Source organism: Marmota flaviventris, chromosome 1 (assembly GCF_047511675.1).
Source record: "Marmota flaviventris isolate mMarFla1 chromosome 1, mMarFla1.hap1, whole genome shotgun sequence".
Lineage (NCBI taxonomy): Eukaryota > Metazoa > Chordata > Mammalia > Rodentia > Sciuridae > Marmota > Marmota flaviventris.
In genome coordinates, this window is record NC_092498.1 from 215,016,962 (window position 1) to 215,034,165 (window position 17,204).

Consider the following 17,204-nt stretch of genomic DNA (forward strand, 5'->3'; position numbering starts at 1 on the left):
GGGGTGGCAAAGTCGCCTACCCCTGCACACGTATCCCCAGGGAGGAGGCCCCGACTCCAGGCTGTATGGGGTACAGAGAAAGGCACAAATTCATACACGGCAATCACCACAGCTGACCCCGTTCCCTTAAAGAGGTAGCACACCTTGGATCTCCTTCCTGGCCTTTTTGCTCGGCAGCCATGACCACCGCATTCTTCTTAGCACCCTCTCTGGCTCCGCCTGCCCCAGGTGGGAAGGCAGCATCTCCAGGATGCAGGCTTCTCTTTGCTCCAGTACAATTGGTACCGACCCGTTTGCACCTAATCATTCCTCTTGTTGCTCGCTCACCTTCCCCAAGGAACTCACCCATTTCTGTGGATTCCAGGGACCGTCTAGGTCTCAGGATCCAAATCCCGGGTCCAGCCCATGCCACACAGAGGTTACTGACCTGTGGCCCTCTCGCCTCCCGGCCATCACACAGGCCCCCTGGTCTCTGACACCCTAAGGAGAAGGTCCCCCAAACCTCCTCCTCCGTTGCCAAAAGCAGAGACAGAAAGCCAGGCTTGACCATTCCTGCTCACCTCCTGCGTCCACCCCGCGGCCAATCTAACCCCTCCTCCCTCTGGGGTCTCCCAAGCCCTTCCTTTCTCTGCCTCACTCTGATGACACCCACAGCCTCCACTCTGGCCTCCCGTCACCCTCTGCACCTCAGCTGCCACCTCCCTCCTAAGGTACCTTTGTCCGTGGGGTTCCCGTCAATCTTTGGATGACTCTATCTGGTGTGCAAGCCACATCCGGACCCGTGTTCTGCAGAGTCATTCCTTCCCCTTTGGGTCCTTCCCTTCTCACATCGTCCCTTCCTACGGCCACCATAAGAGGACTTCCTGTTCCTGTGTGTCGCGGCACCTTGCTCTCTCCTCTTCCCAGCCTTTGCCCAGGCGGCTGCTCCCTCCTGGAGTCCGCGCTCCACGGTGGGCCCCTTACCCATGCTTTTGGTCACACCTGAAATGGCGCTTTCTCTGGAAAGCCATCTTAAGTCATTGCTTGGTGGCCTTCCTGGATGGTTCATGGCCTCCCCCAAGAGCGTAATGGTGTTGCCACTTCCATCAGAGAACTTTGCACACATTAGGCACTCAATAAATGCTCCCTGAATGACACAAGGTTCCTGAAGTCTTAGGGATTCCACGAGGTCCCCCGCTGCAGTTCAGGCGTCTACAGCCAGCGGCCCGCAGTCAGGACGGGAGGCCGGCGGCAGGGTGGCTACTGTGTCTGACACCTTCCTCTTCCTCTGCAGTCAATGGCTCCTCCATGGTAGCCGTCACCCTCAACTTCACCATCACCAACATGCAACACACGGAAGAGATGGAGCACCCAGGGTCCTTGAAGTTCATCTTCACCGAGAAGATCCTGCAGCGCCAAGTGAGAGCCTCCCATGGCCACCCCCAGCCCCCTCACCCCTGCCCGCGTCACCCTGCGGCCAGGCTCTCTAACCTCCTGTCCCTTCCCACCAGCTCGAGACCTTGCTCAACAAGACCAGTGTGGGCCCCCTCTACGCCGGCTGCAGGCTGGCCTCGCTCAGGTGAGGCCCGGAGGAAGTGCTCACTCGGGTGGGGTGGACCTCAGCCACCAGCCAGGGAGCCTCCAGCACCTACCGTGGGACCGCCACCCCTTCTTCCTGCCCAGGGGGAGCAAAGGCCTGAGCATTCGGTGGCTTTGAGACGAGGAACTGTGTTTAGTGTACAAAATCCAGGTGACACTCTGCCTTCAGGGAGGGTTCTCCTCTGAGACGCAGGAGGACAACCCCACACCCTGTCTGCACAGTTTACTCAAGATGTGTCGGGTCCCCAGGGCCAGGAGGCCGTCTGATGACACACTCAGGAGCAGGCCCCCTGTGGCCTTGACAGCTGGCCCCACGGTGTCTCCCTCGGCCTTCTCCCCCCCACACCCAGATGGCTCAAGACCCTCCTCAGCATTCTGCGCCCCATGTCCCCCCTTCTCCAGGCCTGAGGATGGCGGAGCCTCCACGGGAGTGGATATGATCTGCACCTTCCACTCTGACCCCGTGGGCGCCCAGCTGGACACGGAGCGGCTGTACTGGGAGCTGAGCCACGAGACCCATGGTGTCACCCGGCTGGGCTCCTACAGTCTGGACAGGAACAGTCTCTACGTCAACGGTGAGGGGCCGTCTCAGAGCCATGCTCCCTCTGCCCGTTGGAGTGGGCTTTCCCAGAGTTCGAGCAAAGCCTCCATCTCTCTAGGGGGGACCTGGGCCCATCTTTCTCTCCTTCTGGGTCTGACTTCCATCTTCCTTGAGATGGACCTGGTCAGTGACCAGGTCCAGCCACCTGCAGTCCCGTCGCCCGATAACCTTCTCCCAGAACGTCCCTCCACCGCCTCTTTCCTCTGCTTTGACCCCAAAACAGTTCCCCAAACCTCTTCTATCCTTGATCTTCGGGGTCCCCCAGCTGACCCTCGGCTCTGCCTCACTTCTCTGTGCAGGTTACACCTTTGGATCCGCGGCCCTAACCCCCACCAGTGAGTACCCCTGATGTTGGCTTCCCACACCCCCTGTCCTCGGAGAGGGAAGCACCACCCCCGCCTTCTCTCTCTCCTGGGCCATTGCAGTGTCCCAGCCCAGGGCGGGAGGGCTCTCGGGACACATTCCCCCACATTCCCACCCTCCCTTGGCTTCCATCACAAACCCTCCCTTCCTGCCGTCAAAAGGTAAACTGAGGCATGATTTTAAAAATGTAAACAGCTTATTCAAGTAGCAACTCGTGAAGCAGGAAGCAGAGGCTGAAGGGGCCTGGGGCTCTCCACCAGGACCCAGGACAGGGGGCCCTGGAGGCCCCACCCAAGGGCACACACCGCCCCCACCTGGCCCCCATGCCACCCCCTTCGGCCACGGTCATCCCTGCCAGCTTCCTCTCTTGCCCACCTGCTATAGCTGGGGAGGTCAGCAGGGAGCCCTTCACCCTGAACTTCACCCTCCGCAACCTGCGCTACTCGTCTGAAATGCGCCACCCCCGATCCCTCAAGTTCAACATCACGGACACCCTCATGCAGCACCTGGTGAGTGGCTTCTCCCCTCGCCCCATGCCCTCCCCCTCGGCGGGCAGCACCTGCCTGGACCAACACAGCCTCCCTCCTTCCTCTCCAGCTCAGCCCTTTGTTCCAGAGGAGCAGCCTGGGGGCCCAGTACAGAGGCTGCCAGGTCACGGCCCTAAGGTGAGAAGAGCCCCTGCCCTCCTCCACCCACCAAAGGCCTCGCCCCTCGGCTGGCGTGTGCTAGTTTGTTCTCTTCTTGGGCTTTTCAGTTCTTTATTTTATGACAACTTCACTTTTGACATATAAATTTGTGTATGTTGATATCCGCTGTGAAGTGATGGCCACCTTCCAGCTAATCCAGGTCTCTCTACCTAGTTACCACTTTGCGCCTTTTGACCAGTATCACCCTACCCCATCCCCCAGCCCTGGCAGCCATCATCCTACGTACGGTCTGCATGACCATTAGGAGTCCCTTTGTGGCAATAGTGCTGGGAGGAGCTCAGGAGTGGAGATCGCTCTTTGCGATACTGATTTCATTGACTCTGGACGGACACCACACACACACACACACGCACACACGTCCACATGCAGAGCTGAGTGGAATCCCGTAGGTTAAGGCCACAAGGGAGTTGGACACGGCATGAAGGCAGAGATGCCACACCTTTCCTTCCCACCGCCGTCACCCATGGGACGCCTGCAGGCCCAGCAAAGGGTCGATATTCCCAGGAAAAGCAGCCTAAGGTCCCTGAAGTCACCTAGGCAACTGTTGTCATTATGACCACGCATCAGAGGCACCCTCCATAGCAGGCTAATAATGTATTTCCCGGCCGTGGGACCTCCAAGTCAGTTAAGAACAAGAGAAGCAGAGAACGTGGGGTTCTCCCCTGTAACAGATTCACGTGGGGTTCTCCCCTGTAGCAGCCACCACCACTACGTGTTTCCAAACCTCCCTGTCACCTGAAGGAGAGGCCGCACGCCCTGGGCAGGTGCTTTGAGTCCCGGGTCAGTGTGCATTCTGCTGGTGTTTACTAAGTGCTTCCCCATTCGTATTTCCCTTCAAGTGATAGCTCCTCTGAGCTAGGTAGAGCCACCAAAGTGACACAGACAGACACTGTCCCTGTCCTCATCCAGAAAAAAAGGAACCGATATTAATTAGGAAAATAAATACCTAAGGAACATGATTTCAAATGTCATCAGGTGGTGTGGGAGCATTAAATAGAGTGAGGGTGACTTCTGAGTTGTGCCCCAATGGCCACAAAAACTTCCAGGCACAGAGAACAGCATGGGCAAAGGCCCTGGGTGAGAATGAGCTTGGCCTGCTCAGGGAAGACCAAGGAGGCCAGAGTGGCTGGAGAGGGCAGCCAGAGGGAAAAAAAGGAGAAGATGAGATTCAAGACATTATCAGCATCCATGCTCTGTAGGGTCTTGGGGGACTTCTTAAAAATTGCAGTAAAATGCACATGGAATTTGCCATCTGTACTAGTCAGCTTCACATTACTATAACAAAATGCTTGAGGCAATTCATTCACAAAGACAAGGTTTCTTTTGGCTCATGGTTTGGAAGCTCCACTCTATGGCATTATTAGCCCCATAGCTTTGAGCATCTGATGAAGGAGGCAAATTATTTCAGGAGTGTGTGGCAGAATGAACCATTTACATCCTGCCAGGAACCAAAAAAAAAAAAAGATGATTGGTGGAGCCCCACTCTCCCCTTGGAGGGCACACCTCCTATAACCTGAGGACCTCTTAAAGGCCTACAGCGCCACCTGGTGACTAAGCCTTTAGTAACGGGCCTTTGGAGGATTTTTTGGTGCACAATCCTTCACGCATGTGCAGCTGTCACCACCACCCGTCTCCAGGGCTTTCCATCTTCCCAAACTGAAAACTTCCCAAACACTGTCATCCTCCAACATTAACTCCCTGTCCCCCACCCGGCTCCTGGCCCCTTTCTCCTTCTGTCTCGTGAATTCGACAGCTCCAGGAACCTCTGATGAGCAGCAGCACACGGTGTTAGACTTCCGGTGACTGGTTTGTTCCAGTGACATAAATGTTCTCATTCATGTTATAGCACGTGTCAGGTTTTTCTCCCTTTTCGGGACTGAATAATATTTCGTTTGTATGAAATACTTCTCACTTTTCTTATCCATCTGTTGGGGTAGGCCCATGGGCTGGGTGCTGGGACTTCCATATGACAACCGTGAACTAGAGTAGTCCAGTTTCCGCCCTCAAGAGGCCACGTTCTGGAAGAAACAGGGACAAATGACTTATGATCCCGTCGAGAGTGACCAGGGCTGTGATGGGGAAGAACGGGGACTGCAGGATCCCCCAGGGCCCGGCGTCAGAGGCTCTTGAAGGAGGAAGGGGGAGGGGGAGAGGAGGGGAAGGAGAGGCCAGGAGGAGAGAGGTTTCCAGACAGAAGTAGCCAAGCGGCGAGCTTCTGAGATGGGAAAGCACGGGCAGGCTGTGAGGGGCAGTGACCACTCTCCACTGCAGGTGGGCAGGTGCCAGGTCACCTGCACCCCCAAAAAAAGTTCCCCCGTCCCTCCCCAGGTCTGTGAAGAACGGTGAGCAGACCCAGGTGAATCTCCTCTGCACCTACCAGCGGCCACCTAGGGGCCCAGGTCTGTCCGCCCGGCAGGTGTTCCACGAGCTGAGAAGGCAGACTCGTGGCATCACCAGGCTGGGCCCCTACTCTCTGGACAAGGACAGCCTCTACCTCAATGGTAAGCAGCCCTCAGCCCACCCACCCCCCTGCAGCCCACGAGGATGCCAGTGTCGGGTCTCTAGGGGAGACTTAGACTTCGAACCCTGCCTCCGCATCCAGCCTCCCACAGCCTCCCTGAAAGGCCGGTCCTTGAGGAATCCTATTCTATAGGAGAAACCGAGGCTCAGATAGGGTGGCTTCCCCGAGTGGGTGCAGCCCGAGGGTGTCGGTCCAGGGAAGGAGCCCCATCTTCCACATGCGTCGCCTGGCTCTGTTCTAGATATGCAGCTCGCAGAGGAGTCTTCCTTGGAGACACCTGGCGGGGGGGGGGGGTGGAACCCATCTGTACCCCTGCCCTGCTCTCTTCTCTTGATGAGGGATGAACGTCTCTCTAGAGTGGGTCCCCTATGCCAGGGAGGAAGTCAGGGACTCTGGCCCAAGAGGGGACCCAGACCTCTGGGGCACCAGCATCAGCACAGAACCCAGAAAAGATAGAATTCAAGAGGGCGTCCCTGCATGGGGTTCTGAGTCACAAAGCCTGGCCGTGGGGAGGTTGATCCGACTGATCCCTCCCTCCCCTCCATCCCCAGCCTGGGGACAGCTCAGAGCTCATCCCTGTCCTCACCAAGTGGGCAGGGCACATCCTGGGGTGAACGGAGGCGTGTGGCAGGTGGGGGGGGGGCTGCCCACCTTAAGTGGTAAAGACGCAGACTTATGGTGGGCGTGGGCAGCACGGTGTGACCCTCTCCTCACCTGTGACATCTTTTCCAGGTTACAATGAGCGTGGTCCAGATGAGCCTCCTCCAAGTACGTGTCCTGGCATCCAGAGCTCTTTTCAGCTTCTCTCCTTCCTTCCCAAACTCAGGCGGGTCTCCTGGGAGGGGCCAGGGTCTCAGTGGGGAGGGGGGGAGGATGCTAAATCCCTGGCCTCTTCTCGCACCTGTAACGTGGCGTTGGATTCTGAATTCCCCACATTCGTCCGAGTTAAGGGAGAAGTCTGAACAAGCATCCTCTGAACCTAGGGATGGAGGTCGCACGGTGACCGTGTAACTTATGCCTCAAAGACCACGGGGTGCCCAGCAGGGGCTTCTTGGTGTCAAGCTGCAAACTCTGCCAGCTCCCTGGTGGCTTTAGCTAAAATTGCGCGTGCTGCCATCTAGTGGTCAACTCGGCTGCCTGCCGAGCCGTCCATTCTCCATCAGGTCCTCAGACATCTTCTGTCCATCCGACCGTCCATCCATCTGTATACCCATCCTGCTGCCTAGTTGCCTGGTTGTCCTTCCTTCCTCTATCTGCCTACACATCCACCTACCCACCCGCCCCGTGAGCCTCCCAGCCATCTACTGAGCCACTCACCCAGCCACCCACTGGTCCTCCCAACTACCCACCCGTCAGTGCCTCTCTCCATTCCCCTTCACCCGCCTGTCCTTCCTTCTCCACCTCCACGTCCCCAACCGCCCCTCCGCGCGCTCCTCCTTGCCTTCTCTTCTGACCCTACATTCATCCCTCCTTCCTCTCCGTCCCTTCTCTCTGCCCGTGCATCCCAGGGTCCTCTCTGTCCTCCTCTCTGTCACCCAGGCTCCCTCTGGGGTCCCTTTCCTTCGCAGGCTTGCCCCCCACCCGCCGTGCGCATGCTCTTTCCGCTCACTCTGGTCCACGGTTCACCTGGGATCAGTGATTCTGGCGTGGCCCCCAGTGCAGCCCAGGGGGCGTGGGGGCTTCTCTCAGACGTGGGGGCTCGGTGCTTCCCTGATGGTGACTCTTTCTGCAGCTCCTGAGTTAACTACCACATTCCTGCCTTCGCCCAAGACATCTGCGCAGCCAGAAACCACCACAGGTATCTGAGGGTCCCTTTTCCTCCCCAAGATCAGATCCCAGTCCCCCACCTCCACAGTCCCATGAAAATTAAGAAGCCAGGGTGTCCGGGTGCTGGTTCCACCCATTGTGTTGGAATAGTGCGCAAGACTCCCTGCTCCTCTCTAGGTGCAACCTGGCACCCACTGACCACCCCACCAACCATCCCCAGCATCTGGTGACCACCAGTCGACTTTTTTTTTTTTTTTTCTCCCAGTATCAGGGACTGAGCTCAGGTTTCTTAACCACTGAGCCACACCCCCAGCCCTTTTTATTTTTTTTTTTTTTATTTTGAGACAGAGGCTCACTAAGTTGCTGAGGCTGGCTTTGAACCTGTGCTCCTCCTGCCTCAGCCTCCCGAGTCAGTGGTCCACTCTTGACTTCTATGAGATCAGTTTCTTTAGATTCCACGTAGGAGTGAGATCTTGCAGTCTTTGTCTTTCTGTGCCTGGCTTCTGTCGCTTATCCAATTCTCCAATTGAGATCTCCAGTTCTCTCCATATTGTCACAAATAACAGGATTGTCACAAATGACTCAGTAGCATGCCAGTGTACGTACCGTGTCTTCTTTATCTGTTCATCAGTTGATGGACATCTCAGTTGAGAAACTTTGTCCCTTCTCCTCCTCTTCCTCCTCCTCCCCTTCCTCCTCCTCCCCTTCCTCCTCCTCCTCCTCCCCTCCCTCCTCCTCCTCCTCCCCTTCCTCCTCCTCCTCCTCTCCCTCCTCTTCCTCCGCCTCTTCCTCCTCCTCCTCCTCTTCCTCCTCCTCCTTCCTCCTCCTCCTCCCCTTTCTCCTCCTCCTCCCCTTTCTCCTCCTCCTCCTCTCCCTCCTCCTCCCCCTCCTCCTCTTCCTCCTCCTCCCCCTCCTCCTCTTCCTCCTCCTCCTCCTTCCTCCTCCTCCTCCTCCCCTTCCTCCTCCTCCTCCCCTTCCTCCTCCCCTTCCTCCTCCTCCTCCTCTTCCTCCTCCCCTTCCTCCTCCTCCTCCTCTTCCTCCTCCTCCCCTTTCTCCTCCTCCTCCCCTTTCTCCTCCTCCTCCTCTCCTTCCTCCTCCCCCTCCTCCTCTTCCTCCTCCTCCTCCTTCCTCCTCCTCCTCCTCCCCTTCCTCCTCCTCCTCCCCTTCCTCCTCCCCTTCCTCCTCCTCCTCCTCTTCCTCCTCCCCTTCCTCCTCCTCCTCCTCCTCTTTTTCCTTTTTCTTCTCTCCTTTCCATCTTTCCTTTGCGGTGCTGGGGATCAGACCCAGAGCCCTGCACAGGCTAAACCTTCTGCCTTTCCTGCCAGAGGCCCCTGGCAGCCTCAGTAACCACCGCCCTTCTCTCGGCTCCAATGATTTCAACTTTTTCAGATTCCACGTTTAAGTGAGGGCACACCGTATTTTTGTCTCTTTGTCAGATTGATTTCACTTAGCATAATGTCCTCCCTGCTCCTCCTTGATGGCTTTCATGACAAACCCAAAGTCTGAGCCATGGGATCCTTCGGGATGGAATCAAAGAGTTTTCTGGAAGAGGCTCCTTTGGGTCCGTGATTCTCAGCTTGGCAGCACTTGTGCTTACCAGGAGACTTTGGGGTCGTCACAGGTGGGGAAGATTACTACTGGCATTCAGAGAATAGCGTCCAGGGAGGCTGCCAACCACCCTCCAGGGCACAGGAGATCCCACCACACAGCTCCAAATGCCAGTAGCTGCAGGGTGAAAAACCCTGTTGGCCCTGGTCCCAGGGTTCCCAGAAGGCACCACCCTCACGTGCCACGATGTACTGTGATTACGCGGCTGATGACTTAACTGCCCCCTTGTCTGTGAGCTCTGTCAATTGAGATCTAGTGGATATGCCACTGTATCCTCCGTTTAATGTGTTGGTGCATCATAGCACAGAGCAAATGAGTGTACAATGAAAAACAAATGTCTCAGCGCGCGCACACACACACACACACATACCGCCAAATTTGGGGATCTACTGCAGTTCACATTTATTGATTCAACAAACAAGGGGTGCAGAATGGGTTGGGAGGAAGACCAGAGGCAGGAAGAACCTCTGGGAATGCAGGGCCTCCATCGGAATCTCCAGGGAAGGTATGTGACAGATGGGCGGTCCCCACCTGCACCTGCCCACCACTCCCCAGAGAGCCCTTCGCCCTCCCCCATCACAGGGAACTCCCACGTCGCCCGTGGAGAGGTGAACAGGTAGAGGGCTGGCTGAAATGACCCCTTTATTAAAACTCCCCCCGACACAGGACTTTTTTTTCTTTGTCTATTCTAGAAGCGAAGCCGTCCACTCCTCTACCAACAGAAGTGCCCACCAGGAGTTCCAGCTCCCAGAACTTCCAGCTCAACTTCACCGTCACCAACCTGCTCTATACCCAGGACATGGCTCAGCCAGGCACAGCCAGACACCAACGGAACAAAAGAAGCCTGGAGAATGCGGTGAGAGAGCCTTACGTTGTGTCCACTCGGACTGTCCCCAGGCAGAGACCAGCCTGTGGTAGCCAAAGGGGGACTTGTTGTAACAGTTCTCATTCCCGTGGTTCAAACTAAGAAACAGGCCCAGAGAGGTTCAGTAGCTATCCCAGAATCACACAGCTATGCCGTACCCCCAGAACAGGACATCTTTTTACATCTGGGTTGGTTTTCATCAAAGAAAAAAATAGATGGGAAAGGATACTCGGAGGCCGTTAATTCTCTTTTACAACTGAGTCTGGGATTCTGACCTAAGAAACGTCGCCCTCTCTTTCAGCTCAACCAGCTTTTCCGAAACAGCAGCATCAAGAGTTACTTTTCTGACTGTCAAGTTTTAGCATTCAGGTGAGTTCCAACTAATGACCCTGAGAACTTCTGCTGCACTTAAATAAAAGTGTCCCCTTGACCACAGTCTCTTAGTCCCAGCTGTTACGAAGAGAGCCTTTGGAATATGGAACTGTTACCCCAAAATCCAGCTTCTTCCTAAAGCAGTGAGCCCAACTGTCTTGGAAACCCATAGCCCCAGCAGACATGGGGGTGCCTGGCCCGGGGAGCCAAGGAGTCTAGAGTGTAGAATTCTTGCCTCAAGAAATCAGATACTGGGGGCCAGACTCAGTGGTGCACACCTATAAAAGGGAAGCTGACGCAGGAGGACGACAATTTTGAGGCCAGCCTGGGCATCCTAGCAATACTTGACCTCAAAATAAAAAATACAGAGGGCTGAGGATGTCTCTCAGGGGTGGAAATTGCTTGCCTAGCATGCGTGAGGCCCTGTGTTCAATCCCCGGGATCGCAAAAAGAACACAAGAACAAGAAGAAAAGAAATCACCTTCTGGAGTAAATTTACTGATGGATCAAAAGTAACAATATTCAAACTAGTTGGCTTCTATTTGACTTGGATATTTTTTAATGAGTTGATTTGCAGCCTGTGTTCTCCAAGGATGAGGGAAACTTTTGCAAGAACTACATAGGTCCCAACGCTGCCTTCCTCCATCATATTAAAAGGAAGAGCTTTCCAGATCTCAAGAGTCTTGAGATAGTTCAGGACACTGAGGCAGGAGAATCACGAGTTCAAAGCCAGCTTCAGCAACAGCGAGGCGCTAAGCAACTCAGTGAGACCCTGTCTCTAAATAAAATACAAAATAGGGCTGGGGATGTGGCTCAGGGGTCGAATACCTCTGAGTTCAATCCCCAGTACCCCCAAAAAATTCTTATCAGAGAAGCAGGACCAAGTGGGTGCTCTAGACCCCGAGAGATTCCTTATCATGGGTCTTAGGTCTTTTTTTTTTTTTTTTGGTACAAAGGACTAAACCCAGAGGGACTTAACCACTGAGCCACATTCCCAGCCCTTTTTTTTTAACGTGTGTTTTATTTTGAGACAGGGTCTCACTGAGTTGCTTAGGGCCTTACTAAGTTGCTGAGGCTGGCTTTGAACCCACGATCCTCCTGCCTCAGCCTCCTGAGCCTCTGGGATTATAGGCCCTGCACAGTGGTGGCTTCTAGATCCTCAGAACACATCCCAGATCCACCAAATCCTCCTGTAAAGTATTCCCCCAATTTTCCTCTTAGGTTTTCTGTTCAACCATGAGGCTGCTGCAGGTAGCTGTGGCATTGAACAATTAATGTCAATTGATGTTTAAATGAATATTAAATAATATCAATAGTGCACATTAATGGATTTCACAGACATTCCCCCATGTCTATCTCAGATTTTAATCATATCCACTCCCAGCTACCCTCTCTTTCCCTCTTCTCTCTTCCCCCTCCCCCTGTTCCCCTTCCCCATCCATAACAATTCTTTTTCTTTCAGATCATCTTTTTTTTTTATTTTTAAGTTCCCTAATATGAGACACAACATGTGATCCTTGTCTTTCTGGGTCTGGTTTACTTCACCTAACATGATGACCTCCAGCTCCATCCATTTTCCTGCAAATGACATAATTTCATTCTTCTTTATGACTGAATAGTACTCCATTGTGTATATACACCACGTTTTCTTCATCCATTGATGGACACCGTGGGCTGGTTCCAAAAACTAAGCTACTATGAACAGCCACAGTAAAGATAGGTATGCAGGTGTCTCTTCTGTGTGCTCATTTGATTTTCTTCCGGGATGCACCCAGGAGCGGGATAGCTGCTCCTGTGATGGTTCTGCTTTTAGTTTTCTGAAGAACCTCCATCGTCATGCTACACTGATTTACATTCCCACCGACAGTGTCTGCGATCCTTTCTCTCTGCATCCTCCCTGGTATTTGTTACTGTTTTCTTTTGCTTCATGTGTTGGGAATAGCCATTCCGACAGGGGCGAGGCGGAGTCTTAAGGTAGTTTTGATTGGCATTTCCGAGCATTTTTTATATATGATTGGCCATTTATAACTCTGCTTTTAAGAGGTGTCTGTTCAGATCACTTCATTGGCCCCTTTTGGGTTGGATCACTTATTCTTTGGTGTTCTGTGCCTTGAGCTGACTGTGTGTTCTAGACGTGAGTGCTCTGTCGGATGAAGAGCCAGCGAGGATTTCCCCATCCTGTAGGCTCTCTTTGTTGATTGCTTCCTTTGCTGGGCCGAAGCCTTTTCATTTGATGTCATCCGATTTGTCCGTTCTTGCTTTTGTGTCCTGTGCGATTAGAGTCCTGTTCAGGAAATCGCTCCCTGCGCCGAGGTCTTTATTTTCCTCTCATAATTCCACAGTGCCAGGCCTTGCAGTAAGGCCTTGGATTCATTTTGAGTTGATTTTTGCACAGAACGAGGGCTGAGGATCGAGTTTCCATCTTCCACACGTGGATACCCAGTTTTCCCAGCACTCTTGTTAAAGAGGTTGCTGTTTCTCCAAAGTCCGTTTCTGGTGCCTTTGCTGCTGATTGTTTTTGACAGTGTCCTGGGTTGCCCTTCCCGGCACTGAGCAAGTTCTGAGTCACATCAAATGAGGCGCTCCCTGAGAACAGGGCTTTTGCAAGGAGATGCCGGACAGGTCAGAGAGTGACAGTCCTGTGGGAGATAGGTGTTTGGGGATCACACTGGGGCGGCTAGTGGCTGCTTTTCATAGCTGCCAGGGGTTCAAGACCGTTGGTTTTCAAAATTACGGAGGATTCTGGGAGAACAGCATGGGAATAAGGAAGTTGAAATGCCACAAAGCTTGCTCTCTTTACTGAACACTCCTAGGATTATTGCAAGCCTTGGGGGAATTCCTGGATTTCTGAAAAAAATTGATTTTGACAACTGTTTGTAGTGTGCTCACTGTTTGATGGATTTTTTTTTTCAGAAGTCCATACTCCAACATTTCAGAAATGTTTTCCCTGAAGTTATTTATTTTTGCATTAATTAGATTTAATTTAATTACACGTTCCATTCCTCACTCACTCGGCCTAGCCACGTTTTAAGAGCTCTGTAAGAACATGGGGCTCAGAAGGACTGTCTCGGGTGCAGCCTTCAAAGAATGTTTATATGGAGGCACAGAGCTCCCCGCCACAGGCTCACATCAGGAAATCTGAACCAGGGCAGAATCCCAGATACCCTTGTCCAACCTTTGTGCCCCTCCAGGTCTGTCCCCCATAGCAACCACACTGGGGTGAACTCCCTGTGTTACTACTTACCATTGACCCGGAGAGTGGACAGAATTACCATCTATGAGGAATTCCTGCGGCTGACTCAGAATGGCACCCACCTGCTGAACTTCACCCTGGACAGGAGCAGTGTCCTTGTGGATGGTAAGTCTCCCGGATCCTTGGAGCTGGGACAGAGGCTCCAACCTCCACACCTGGGGATTCCTTGGAATCTCAAGGCCTTGGGGTGGAACAGCACTGAAGCGTCTCAGATGAGTAAGAGGTGGCGTAGTCCCTCCAGGCTTCACCCACCGTTGAGGGAGAGAGGAAAGACACCCAGAGGGAACAAGGGAGGGTTTCACCCTCTCCCAGAAAGCTCTGTGACCTCAGACTTCAGACAAGACACTTCTCTCTGGACTCCTCCTATCTCTGCCCTGCAGGCCTCTTAATAAGGTAGTCAGCTCCACGCTGTGTGTGATCCAGTCTCAGAAAACATGATAGGATGGATGGACCCCTTTTCTGACCCAGAAGTGCCTCCTACATGGCTAACTCTTGCGCGTACGAATGTACTCATTTGAACAATGGTTGTGTGTGTTGCAGCGAACACCGGCAACGTCAGGATTAGAGCGACTTCACTTGTTCACTCTTGCATTCCAAGAACCCTGTGTTCCTCCTAGCACATAACTCAACACAGTTCTGGAAGGAATAGCTAGAGCTGGGGGTGGAGCTTAGGGGAAGAGGGCTTGCCTTGCATATGCAAGGTCCTGGGTTCCCTCCCAGGGCGGAACAGGTCCATCAACAGGTCCATCAGCTGTGTCACAGTGGCACACACCTGTGATCCCAGCAGCTCGGGAGGCTGAGGCAGGAGGGTCGCGAGTTCAAAGCCAGCCTCAGTAATGGAGAGGCACTAAGCAACTCAGTGAGACCCTATCTCTTTAGAAAATACATAACAGGGCTGCAGATGTGGCTCAGTGGTGAAGTGCCCCTGAGTTCAATCACCAGTAGACCCCCCCAAAAAAAAAGTGAAGTATACTCACCTGCACTCTCCATTTCCTTCATTTCTAGGATATTCTCCCACCATAAATGATGCTATGACTAGAACTTCTGGTAAGTTTCAAAGTAGCCCCTGCCCAGGCAGGGAGGGGACGTCCTCATGTCAACCCCTGGCAAGGGCCCCTGAGGCACAGTGGAGAGGCCTCAGATGTCCTGGCCTCCTGGGGCGGGAGCTTGCAGGGGGCTTCAGAGCCATTAGGTGTTGAGCTGCTAAGCTCCCCCCCCCCCAAGTCCATGCCCGTCCTCAGGCCACATGGGGTCAAAGGGAGCCCTAGGAGGTGGCTCACCCAACACCTGTCTCCCCAGCCCTTCCCTTCTGGGCCATCATCCTCATCTGCTTGGCGGGACTCCTGGGACTCATCACGTGCCTGATCTGCTGTTACCTGGTGAGCGAGGGAGAGTTACCTGTCTTCTTATGATTGGGTTGTAAGAATTTTTAACGCGGTCACGCACCACATAATGATGTTTTGGTCCGTGACGGGCTTCATGCATGACCTCGGCCCCAAGAGATCATCTCACCCGGTGATGCCACAGCCACCTTGGCTGGTGCAGTGTACTCTGTGGTGTTTGCACAATGACAAAGGTGACTGAGGTGCATTCTTCAGAGGCAGCCCATCCTTAAGTGATGCATGGCTGCTTACTATAAACACAAGGCCTTTGCTGGAGATACGTTTTGCATGTATTTTTCCCTAGTGATTTTGTAGCTTGCCTTTTTTAAATTTAAATTTTAACTGGCAAATAATAAATGAATACACGTATGGTATATGATGCAATACTTTGATATACACAATGAAATGGTGAGACCAAGCTCATTAACAGACCCATTGTCGCATTTTTGTGATGGGAACATTTGAAATCTACTCTCAGCAAGTTTGGAATACACACTGCATTATTATTACCTGTAGTCACCATGTTGCACAATAAGTCAAAATCTAACATTAACCATTGGAGAAATGTACATGGAAGTCACAGCGAGACACCACCAGGCGTGAGAAAGACAAAAGTTAAAAAGACTGACGATGCAGTCTGGTGGCTGCCTGGGAGTGAAAATGTATTTGTGAGTAGCAGGGAAAGAGGAATTATAAGGGCACAGGAGGATAATCTCGGAGGTGATGTGTGATGTCATATCCAGAACACATCAAACCCTTCACTCTGAAGGCGTGCAGTTTAGCATGTGTTGAATTTTGTCTCAGTGAAGCTGGAGGGGTGTGGGGGCAGGAAAGAGAGAGAGAGGAAGAGGGAGAGAGAAAGTTACCAAGACAAAAAGAGACTGAGAGATAAGTGATTGATAGGTAATTGATAGGCAGATAGATACACCGATGATCATAGATGGCTGATGATGATAGATGATTGATAGATGACACAATTAATAGATGCTAGGTACATAAATGGTTGACAGATTATAGACAATTGATAGATGACTGATGGATGATGATAGATGATGGCTGATAGATTTAGAGATTATTATAAATGACAAGTAGATGACTGATAAATGATGATTGCTAGAGAAATCACAGAGGATTGATAGATAATATATAGACAGACGCATGTATGGTTGATAGATGATAGACAATTAATAGATGATGTACAGATGGATGATAGGCAGATAAATAATAGATAATTAATAAAGAAGTTGAGGGGGAGGGAGAGAAAGAAATGGAGATAACAGAGAGGGACATATTTTAAAATTGAGAGTAAAAAGAGAGAGAGAGAAGGGAAAGAGGAAAAGGGGGGGAGAGGGGACGTGGGAGCCTCAGGTCTGTGTCCTGGGCCATATCCTCACCCTGGGGTCTCCCCTACGTGGGCAGCTGACCATCCATTGACGCCCTCCTCTCACCCTCCCAGGTAACCATGCGCCGGCGGAAGAAGGAGGGGAATTATGAGGTGCATCACCGACCCCTGGGCTACTACGTGCCACACCTGGACCAGACGAAGCTGCAGTGATTCCACCTGTGAGGGGCTGCTTTTCCCGGGCCAGGGTCCTGAGAAGCCTGGCAGGGGCAGAAATGAACCACACCCGTCAGACGCCACCTCTGGTCCCCCGGGAAGGAAATGCAAAGTCTTACTCCCTGGCTCTACCCCAAAGGCAGCTACCGGCTGTGTCTTCTGGTTTCACACCACGTCACCCCTCAGGGCAAAGCCAGTGTAGAAACTGCCCCCTCATACATCAGTGTGCCCCTTCAGTGGGCACGTTCCCTTCCTAGTGACCCGCCGCAGGCCTGCCCTTGGCTAGGTGCTGGCCACCGTGGCTGAGTCTGCTTCTCCCTCTTGCCCCCCACCGGGGCTCTGGCCACCCCAGCTTCTCTTACACTTCTTGGTTCTCTAAGCTCCACTGCGGCAGGACTTCTGGGTGAAGCTTCCTTGCCCACCTCATGGGTCCTCCAAGATAGCAAAGAGACCGAAAAGGGATACATGGGTCAGAGGTGACCGCACAGCCAGCCTTGGGATGGAAGGGCTGAAATGACCAATTATCCTGGAGGCCTGAGTCCCTGAGTGAGGGCGAGGCTCTCTGAAGACGGTGTCTGTTTTGGATATAGAGAACAGTAAAACGTGGGGAGGTATATCTAAGCAGATCT

The 17,204-nt window shown here is 53.0% G+C and overlaps 1 protein-coding gene across 1 annotated transcript in view; it reads left to right on the plus strand.

Moving 5' to 3' along the window:
* Positions 1–16,572, plus strand: part of Muc16 (mucin 16, cell surface associated) — a 71,994-nt gene extending 55,422 nt beyond the window's left edge. The window contains exons 75-89 of the mRNA XM_071604489.1: positions 1,274–1,398; positions 1,491–1,558; positions 1,981–2,153; positions 2,479–2,514; positions 2,927–3,051; positions 3,140–3,207; positions 5,578–5,750; positions 6,503–6,538; positions 7,503–7,568; positions 9,838–10,001; positions 10,312–10,379; positions 13,574–13,740; positions 14,641–14,682; positions 14,935–15,014; positions 16,474–16,572. Of these exons, the coding sequence (XP_071460590.1) occupies positions 1,274–1,398; positions 1,491–1,558; positions 1,981–2,153; positions 2,479–2,514; positions 2,927–3,051; positions 3,140–3,207; positions 5,578–5,750; positions 6,503–6,538; positions 7,503–7,568; positions 9,838–10,001; positions 10,312–10,379; positions 13,574–13,740; positions 14,641–14,682; positions 14,935–15,014; positions 16,474–16,572 (1,490 nt within the window). The remainder of the gene's footprint in view (positions 1–1,273; positions 1,399–1,490; positions 1,559–1,980; positions 2,154–2,478; positions 2,515–2,926; positions 3,052–3,139; positions 3,208–5,577; positions 5,751–6,502; positions 6,539–7,502; positions 7,569–9,837; positions 10,002–10,311; positions 10,380–13,573; positions 13,741–14,640; positions 14,683–14,934; positions 15,015–16,473) is intronic.
* The last annotated feature ends 632 nt before the right edge of the window (positions 16,573–17,204 follow it).